The sequence below is a fragment of the Coregonus clupeaformis genome, unplaced genomic scaffold (genome assembly GCF_020615455.1).
Source record: "Coregonus clupeaformis isolate EN_2021a unplaced genomic scaffold, ASM2061545v1 scaf0976, whole genome shotgun sequence".
NCBI lineage: Eukaryota > Metazoa > Chordata > Actinopteri > Salmoniformes > Salmonidae > Coregonus > Coregonus clupeaformis.
In genome coordinates, this window is record NW_025534430.1 from 155,961 (window position 1) to 166,135 (window position 10,175).

A 10,175-nucleotide genomic window follows, 5' to 3' on the forward strand; every position below is an offset into this window, starting at 1 on the left:
GTTCCTTGGCGTACACATCACTGACAAACTGAAATGGTCCACCCACACAGACAGTGTGGTGAAAAAGGCCAACAGAGCCTCTTCAACCTCAGGAGGCTGAAGAAATGTGGCTTGGCACAAAAAACCCTCGGAAACTTTTACAGATGCACAATTGAGAGCAACCTGGTGGGCTGTATCACCGTCTGGTACGGCAACCACCGCCTGCAACCGCAGGGCTCTCCAGAGGGTGGTGCGGTCTGCCTTATGCATCACCGGGGGCAAACTATCCGCCCTCCAGGACACCTACAGCACCCGATGTCACAGGAAGGCTAAAAAGATCATCAAGGACATCAACCACCCGAGCCACTGCCTGTTCACCCCGCTATCATCCAGAAGGCGAGCTCAGTACAGGTGCATCAAAGCTGGGACCGAGAGACTGAAAAACAGCTTCTATCTCAAGGCCATCAGACTGTTAAATAGCCATCACTAGCACATTAGAGGCTGCTGCCTATCGACATAGACTAGAAATCACTGGCCACTTTAAGAAATGGAACACTAGTCACTTTAATAATGTTTACATATCTTGCATTACTCAACTCATATGTGTATATACTGTATTCTATAATATTCGACTATTTTAGTCATTGCTCGTGAATGCCACAGCGGCGAGCCCCACCTGTTTAGCAAAACAATTAAAACATTTTGCGTGTTATTTTGACATTAATACGTGTCACATATCAGTTTGCAAACAATGTAATTAAAATGTTTTATTGAGTTAATAAAGCTGCATACAAACATGGTCTCTTTTTTGCTTTCTTGAGTAAGGCAGCTCCAAAATTGAGGTGTTTCAGCCTAGCTAAGTGCTTTCTGTGGTGGAGGGCCAGCCAGAAGAAAAGACGTAGGCATTGGTAATCTTCTCTAGTTGCGCCGTGATTGGCTCAGTGTTCTGTCACTCATGGGGACACTACGTCACCACATAATCTACACCTTGTTGTGCTCACTTGAACAGGAACGTGGCGCGGCAGTCCTTCTTGGGATAATTTTGTCATCAAAGTCTGGCATTATCTGGATTTATGGTGCTTTAAAGGTCGAATCATGATGACGTCAGTGATCTTCAGGTCTTAGCTCTAGAAAGAGGCCAGAGTTCCCGATTTACAATTCCGAGTTGGATGACCGTTCAAATCATATTTTCACAGTAGGAGCTAGTTTTTTCCCAAGTTACCAGTTGTCATGAACTCACAGAAATCAGATTTCCCAGTTCCGAGTTAACAGTTGTTTTGAGCGCGGCAGAAATCATGCTGGATTGACAGCATGGCCAATGTTAAATGTTTATCATTTTAAACTTGGAAAAGAGACTTAAACCCAGAATTGGGACCACTCACCCACTCCACTAAATAGCAGGCTAGTGATTGCTTTGCAATGCTTGCAGTTAGCCACTGATTCCTTCCAACCCACTCATTGTTGAATTTGTGATTTCCAACTTGTTGTGAAATGTTTATGTCCAATGGCTATAGAGCACGATATGTTTTATCTATAATTCCTCTTCATGATTTCTCATATGACAAGGATTAAAAAGGATTTGCCAGTAGATTGTTGACTTGATTCATGATGACAACTGATAGCTAAGATTTAGAAAGTACGATGTTGACATGATCAGTCCAATCAAAGCTACTGTAGATATAATGTGATTTGACTTCATTTTATCAGTGGCCAATGACCTTGAGCCTTCTTGGATGGGCACTTACATTTACATCATTTAGCAGACACTCTTATCCAGAGCGACTTACAGTTAGTGAATGCATACATGTTTATTTTTATTTTTATATACTGGCCCCCGTGGGAAACGAACCCACATCCCTGCTGGCCAAACCCTCCCCTACCTTGGACGACGCTGGACCAATTGTGCGCTGCCCATGGGTCTCCCGGTCGCGGCCGGCTGCGACAGAGCCTGGACTCAAACCAGGATCTCTAGTGGCACAGCTAGCACTGCCTTAGACCACTGCGCCACTCGGGAGTCAAGACTTCCATTGACTTCTAATGTAAATCTATGGCAGCACCTAAGGGGCTTGAATTCTCGAGCTCTACCCTTTGATTTGGCAATGACATAGTGTTCCCATTAGTGACAGAACACTGAGCCAATCACGGCGCAACTAGAGAACATTACCATCCCCTACGCTCCGTATTTTCTGCTGGCTGCCCCACCACAACAGAAAGCACTGAGCTAGGCTGAAACACCTGCATTTTGGAGCTGCCTTACTCAAGAAAGCAAAAAAGAGACCATGTTTGTATGCAGCTTTATTAATTCAATGATTTGTAAAAAACAATTTACATTGTTTGCAAACTGATATGTGACACGTATTAATGCCAAAATAACATGCAAAACAGGCAACTGCCCCCCCCCCCAAAACTATTTTTTTTTTTGGTTTTGTTTTTTGGTCAAATTTGGCGCTCAAAACAGGTGTGCCCTGAATGACGAGTCGCCACTTGTGATGTGTGACAAAATTGCACATTTTAGAGTGGCCTTTTATTGTCCCCAGCACAAGGTGCACCTGTGTAGTGATCATGCTGTTCAATCATCTTCTTGATATGCCACACCTGTCAGGTGGATTGACAATTTGTAAGTCGCTCTGAATAAGAGCGTCTGCTAAATTATGTAAATGTAATTATCTTGGCAAAGGAGAAATGCTCACTAACACGCATGTAAACAAATGTGTACAACATTTGAGAGAAATAAGCTTTTTGTGCATATAGAACATTTCTGGGATCTTTTATTTCAGCTCATGAAACATGGGACCAAGACTTTACATGTTGTGTTTATATTTTTGTTCAGTATAGTTTGTTTTAAGCTAAATTGTAATAGTTGGTTTTCTGTCATTTTTTCACAGGGGCTCGAAGGCAGTCCACTTTGCCATTAATGAGTATGTCCTTCAATATTCAGTATTTATTAAAATATATAATTTTTATTTGTCACTTTGGGTTTATGGTTTCCCATCTTTCCTAGACAGTTCACAGAATTCCCTGTAAAAGCAATACATACAGTGGGGAGAACAAGTATTTGATACACTGCCGATTTTGCAGGTTTTCCTACTTACAAAGCATGTAAAGGTCTGTAATTTCTATTATAGGTACACTTCAACTGTCTGTGAGAGACGGAATCTAAAACAAAAATCCAGAAAATCACATTGTATGATTTTTTAAGTAATTAATTTGCATTTTATTGCATGACATAAGTATTTGATCACCTACCAACCAGTAAGAATTCCTGCTCTCACAGACCTGTTAGTTTTTATTTAAGAAGCCCTCCTGTTCTCCACTCATTACCTGTATTAACTGCACCTGTTTGAACTCGTTACCTGTATAAAAGACACCTGTCCACACACTCAAACAAACAGACTCCAACCTCTCCACAATGGCCAAGACCAGAGAGCTGTGTAAGGACATCAGGGATAAAATTGTAGACCTGCACAAGGCTGGGATGGGCTACAGGACAATAGGCAAGCAGCTTGGTGAGAAGGCAACAACTGTTGGCGCAATTATTAGAAAATTGAAGAAGTTCAAGATGACGGTCAATCACCCTCGGTCTGGGGCTCCATGCAAGATCTCACCTCGTGGGGCATCAATGATCATGAGGAAGGTGAGGGATCAGCCCAGAACTACACGGCAGGACCTGGCCAATGACCTGAAGAGAGCTGGGACCACAGTCTCAAAGAAAACCATTAGTAACACACTACGCCGTCATGGATTAAAATCCTGCAGCGCACGCAAGGTCCCCCTGCTCAAGCCAGCGTAAGTCCAGGCCCGTCTGAAGTTTGCCAATGACCATCTGGATGATCCAGAGGAGGAATGGGAGAAGGTCATGTGGTCTGATGAGACAAAAATATAGCTTTTTGGTCTAAACTCCACTCGCCGTGTTTGGAGGAAGAAGAAGGATGAGTACAAACCCAAGAACACCATCCCAACCGTGAAGCATGGAGGTGGAAACATCATTCTTTGGGGATGCTTTTCTGCAAAGGGGACAGGACGACTGCACCGTATTGAGGGGAGGATGGATGGGGCCATGTATCGTGAGATCTTGGCCAACAACCTCCTTCCCTCAGTAAGAGCATTGAAGATGGGTCGTGGCTGGGTCTTCCAGCATGACAACGACCCGAAAGACACAGCCAGGGCAACTAAGGAGTGGCTCCGTAAGAAGCATCTCAAGGTCCTGGAATGGCCTAGCCAGTCTCCAGACCTGAACCCAATAGAAAATCTTTGGAGGGAGCTGAAAGTCCGTATTGCCCAGCGACAGCCCCGAAACCTGAAGGATCTGGAGAAGGTCTGTATGGAGGAGTGGGTCAAAATCCCTGCTGCAGTGTGTGCAAACCTGGTCAAGACCTACAGGAAACGTATGATCTCTGTAATTGCAAACAAAGGTTTCTTTACCAAATATTAAGTTTTGCTTTTCTGATGTATCAAATACTTATGTCATGCAATAAAATGCAAATGAATTACTTAAAAATCATACAATGTGATTTTCTGGATTTTTGTTTTAGATTCTGTCTCTCACAGTTGAAGTGTACCTATGCTAAAAATTACAGACCTCTACATGCTTTGTAAGTAGGAAAACCTGCAAAATCGGCAGTGTATCAAATACTTGTTCTCCCCACTGTATACTTTATAATGACCTACATCATATTTGGAATATTTGATAAAAAGTATAACTCAACAAATGATTACAAGACAAAAACAACGCTTCATAATGCATTCACATAACCAAATTGCCAGTCTGTTTGGGCTATCATGCCAACTCGTCACTCATCGTCATGCCTAGCATCTTTGTCTTGACAATGATCTATGGAGTTGGCAAGAGTAGCACAAACAGACATTTGACCAGGAAAGCATTCACATGTTTTTGGTTTGTGAAACTAGCCACTCAGCCTTAGTCAGTAAAACTGTGAAACAGTGGCCACTCACCCGGAACACATGTCTGTCTGTTGTCACGCTTCCAGCTCTGCACCCTCCGCTGCAACTTGCCCATGCCCCCCCCGCTTCTCCTTCACCCAAATTCAAACAGCTGATGTTCTGAAAGAGCTGCAAAATCTGGACCCCTACAAATCAGCTGGCCTAGACAATCTGGATCCTTTCTTTCTAAAAATAGCTGCCGAAATTGTCGCAACCCCTATTACTAGCCTGTTCAACCTCTCTTTCGTATCGTCTGAGATTCCCAGAGATTGGAAAGCTGCCGCGGTCATCCCCCTCTTCAAAGGGGGTGACACTCTAGATCCAAACTGTTACAGACCTATATCCATCCTGCCCTGCCTTTCAAAAGTTTTTGAAAGCCAAGTTAACAAACAGATCACCGACCATTTTGAATCCCACCATACCTTCTCCGCTATACAATCTGGTTTCCGAGCTGGTCATGGGTGCACCTCAGCCATGCTCAAGGTCCTAAACGATATTATAACCGCGATCAATAAAAGACAGTACTGTGCAGCCGTCTTCATCGACCTGGCCAAGGCTTTCGACTCTGTCAATCACTGCATTCTTATTGGCAGACTAAATAGCCTTGGTTTCTCAAATGACTGCCTCGCCTGGTTCACCAACTACTTCTCAGATAGAGTTCAATGTGAGGGCCTGTTGTCTGGACCTCTGGCAGTCTCCATGGGGGTGCCACAGGGTTAAATTCTCAGGCCTACTCTATTCTCTGTGTATATCAATGATGTCGCTCTTGCTGCTGGTGACTCTCAGATCCACCTCTACGCAGACGACACCATTTTGCATACATCTGGCCCTTCATTGGACACTATGTTAACAAACCTCCAAACGAGCTTCAATGCCATACAACACTCCTTCTGTAGCCTCCAACTGCTCTTAAACGCTAGTAAAACTAAATGCATGCTCTTCAATCGAACACTGCTTGCACCCACCGGCCCGAATAGAATCACTACTGTCGGCAGGTCTGACTTAGAATATGTGGACAACTATAAATACCTAGGTGTCTGGTTAGACCGTAAACTCTCCTTCCAGACTCACATTAAGCATCTCCAATCCAAAGTTAAATCTAGAATCGGCTTCCTATTTCGCAACAAAGCCTCCTTCACTCATGCTGCCAAACATGCCCTCGTAAAACTGACTATCCTACCGATCATTGACTTCGGCAATGTCATTTACAAAATAGCCTCCAACACTATACTCAGCAAATTGGATGTAGTCTATAACAGTGCCATCCGTTTTGTCACCAAAGCCTCATATACTACCCACCATTGTGACCTGTACGCTCTTGTTGGCTGGTGTCACGCCCTGGCTCTGGGGACTCTTTAATGTTGAGCCAGGGTGTGTAGGTTCTATGTTATAGTTTTCTAGGTTTCTGTTCTAGATCGTTGTATTTCTATGTTGGCCAGGGTGGTTCCCAATCAGAGGCAGCTGATTCTCGTTGTCTCTGATTGGGAACCATACTTAGGCAGTCTGTTGGCACTTTTGTATTGTGGGATCTTGATCCGTAAGGTTTGTGTTTAACCCTAGGACTTCACGTATCGTTTATTGTTTTGTTCGTTTGTGTACTCATTAAAATAATGTACGCTTATCACGCTGCGCCTTGGTCCGCTTCAGTCGACGATCGTGACAGCTGGCCCTCACTACATATTCGTCGCCAAACCCACTGTACACAGCCCATCTGTAATTAGCCCACCCAACTACCTCATCCCCATATTGTTATTTATTTTGCTCATTTGCACCCCAGTGTCTCTATTTGCACATGATCTTCTGCACATCTATCATTCCAGTGTTAATACTAAATTGTAATTATTTTGCATTATGGCGTATTTATTGCCTTACCTCCATAACTTACTACATTTGCACACACTGTATATAGATTTTGCATTGTGTTATTGACTGTACGTTTTGTTTTTTCCATATGTAACTCTGTGTTGTTGTTGTTTTTATCGCCTTGCTTTGCTTTATCTTGGCCAGTTCGCAGTTGGAAATGAGAACTTGTTCTCAACTGGCTTACCTGGTTAAATAAAGGTGAAATAAAAAATAAAAAAATAAATAATGTAATGTTGGGTGAAATATGGGCCTATCTGCACTGAGGGAAGACTTGCTGTCTTGCAAGTCTCTTGACTAACTTTTCTCTTTCTGCCCAACTCTTAATTTCACTGAACTTTGGAGGATGCAATGCTCCTCTGGAGATTTAAATGTTAGATGACATTCCTCCACAATATGTCACAGATCAGCTTCTGACTTGTCCTTGTCGGTTATAGGTCACAGTGTCCATCCAACATACAGACATCACGATGAGGAGGCAGAAGGAAAAGTTATTCTTACTGTATGTTGTATCTACATCTAATATATCTATATTTATATTGTACATCTATAATGAATATATCTATATTTATATCTATAATGAATATATCTATATTCATATTGTACATCTATAATGAATATATCTACCTAAAATATATTCTATCTACATCTACTGTATTTATAATAGCTCTCTTTCTATTCAGCATCATAGCTTCATGGGGGACATGTTTTTTAAATGATTGATTATCTTGTAGTTAACCTTGTAGTTATCATGTAGTTTACATGCTGTCCTTGCTCCTTGTAATGATTAGTGGTGTCTCTCCTGTTTTTACTTTCTATTATTTTGTAACAATATGCTCTTTCTCTCTCATTCTCTCTATCTTTCTCTCTCTCGCCTTCTTTGTCTGTTTGTGTGTCTGTCTGTCTGTCTTTCTGGTCTCTCACTCTCTTTCACTCTCTCTCTCTCCTTCCTTCCTTCCCTCTCCCTCTCCCTCTCTGCAGGTCTAAACAGTGACAGTCCACAGGACCAGCATTCCAGTCACTTTGGCACTCAGGTCAATCTGATTGAGGCATTTGTTTCTTCATAATCTACTGATGATGGCAGCCTTTAAGGTCTGTGGTTGATTACAAATTATCTGTAACTGCCCTATATATCAATGTTTCTATACAGGGTTGCCATGGTGTCACTATACTCTAGATTCTACCACTGTAGAACATTGGTATACTGTAATACTAGGTAATCTGATCACTCTACACACTATACCACAAGGTGCATGGGTAAACATTCCACGTTTCTAATACTGTAGATTCTACCATAGTGGTTGTTATTACTATACTGTAACACCAGACCATCTAATCACTAACTTTACACACTGTTCAATACTAAGGTTGTGCGAACCTGCACTGCACTTTTCTGAAAACATGTAGTAAAAATTGTTTCTCTTCTGAAAGAGGGTTTCGCAAGACTGTACAATAACCATTCTTATTACCAGACGCCAGCCTGTCGCTCCTACCACCGATGTTTTAGTTTTTGTCCTTCCTCTTTCTCCTTTGTTCTTATCTCGCGCTATCTGCTGGTGGAACGTTCAGATCTATATCTATATGTTGCTCAGGACTCGCCTCCATGAAGGCAGTGGAATGGAACGCAACTGTAAACCTGAAAAACAATGGACAAGATTCAATTATTAATCTGAGAGAATTGGTAGCAGTTTCAAGTGTAACATAGAAATGTTCAGCTGGTGGTTGATTATGATACTTTTGAAAATGGAATGAAACTGTAAACATGAAAAGGATTTGTTGTTTCAATATATACTACTGTGCCTGCCTCTATTCTCCCTGGGCTGCCTCTATTCGAAGTCCAAAACAAACACGTATATATACACCAAACAAAAGAGCGAGGTGTAACCTCTACACAATACACGGGGACGAGACCCGTAAACAACAAGAGCGGACCAACTGACCATCACCATCATTAACCTGACCATAGAGGACACAGGAGTCTACTGGTGTCTTTACACAAAAGTCAACAAATCCACGTTTGAAAATGTTATCAACCAAGCTAGAGGCTCCACTCTGGTTGTGGTGAATGGTAGGTTTATGTTTACACTCTAGATGTGATGTGTTTTACTCTTCTCAATGGACAGTCAATTTCACATGCAGACATAAATTGTGTAATCTAGAATCCAGACTAGTGTTAATCAATCTGTGGTTCATGGACTGGCAGCGGTTCCTGAGGTGTTCCAGACCGATTTAGTTAGCTCTCAAGTGTTAGTTTCAATCCAAACAACCATAGCCTGCTAGTCCAGATACAAATAAGTTGAGAAACACCGTTCTTCAGTGGCTTTTCTTTTGTAAAATTCTGTCTATGATAGTTATTCTGTGTGAGTGCAGCAGCATTCTGATTAGATTTCCCCATTTGGTGAAGTCTTACATAGACAATGCCCTACAGCTGCCATGCCCTACAGCTACTGCGGTAACGCTGACCCCCTTTCACTCAGCCGACGAAAAGCCGTGCCTATCTGGCTGGGTAAACATCATCATCATCACCAGCACCTTGACCATCCTGCTGTGTGCTGTCATCTTCGTCATCTGGGTCTCTCCACAGGTGAGTGTGCTGAAGGTTGCCTGGGTGATGGGTCAATCACATGTATCTGTCAAACTCTGTCAAAACATTGTCCTTTATTAACAAGTTGTCCTAGTCCTACTAAACACTTTGGGAGCATAATAACAGTATGCAGATCTACATTTTGTTCTAAACTCTGTCAAAACACAATGTCCTTTCAATGCCAGTCATCGTAGTGACTGAAATGGACAACGGGCAATTCAGATGCATTATCTTTTTAATCAATGTCCAAGAATAATTAAAGTGGTTGAATTAGTAAAAATTATTGATTGCTTGTAGCGCATTAGAAGATATGAATGAAGCAACATTCCTGTTTCACAGGTGAAGAGGGGAGGATACACACCCCAGGTCTTTCCTGACTCGGTCTATGTAGACATGGGCAAGAATCGCTTTCCTCCACCAGCCACACAGCAGGTAGAATCAGACCCATATTCTGTGTCTACCAAAGGAGGACGTAGGACCACTGAGTAGCAGCTTCAAATGCTTTCTCTGAATATTGCTTCTTTGCTTTCTCAGAATTGAAAAGCCTGTCTAGCTATATTTCACAATTCTATTCTCGATGCAAGACTTAGTGGTTGTGTGTGTGTGCGTGCGTGTGTGCGTGTCGCCATACCGTGCATGCGTGTTTTTAATTAAAATCTCTATATGGAAAGTATTCGTCTTTCAACAGAAGTCCAGCGGGGAGGAGGGAACAGCCAACGTTTTAGTCTGCAAGGTGTACAGTTGATAGCAATGGATGCCTACATACAGTACAACTTTTTTCAATAACAGTACATCAGGTCATATGATTTAT

At 42.3% G+C, this 10,175-nt stretch overlaps 1 protein-coding gene across 1 annotated transcript in view; it reads left to right on the forward strand.

Annotated features, from left to right (window-relative positions):
• LOC123486052 overlaps nt 1-8,123 on the forward strand; it is a 102,479-nt gene extending 94,356 nt beyond the window's left edge. The window contains exon 7 of the mRNA XM_045217235.1: nt 7,762-8,123. Coding sequence (XP_045073170.1) covers nt 7,762-7,847 — 86 coding nt within the window. The 3' untranslated portion in view covers nt 7,848-8,123. The remainder of the gene's footprint in view (nt 1-7,761) is intronic.
• The last annotated feature ends 2,052 nt before the right edge of the window (nt 8,124-10,175 follow it).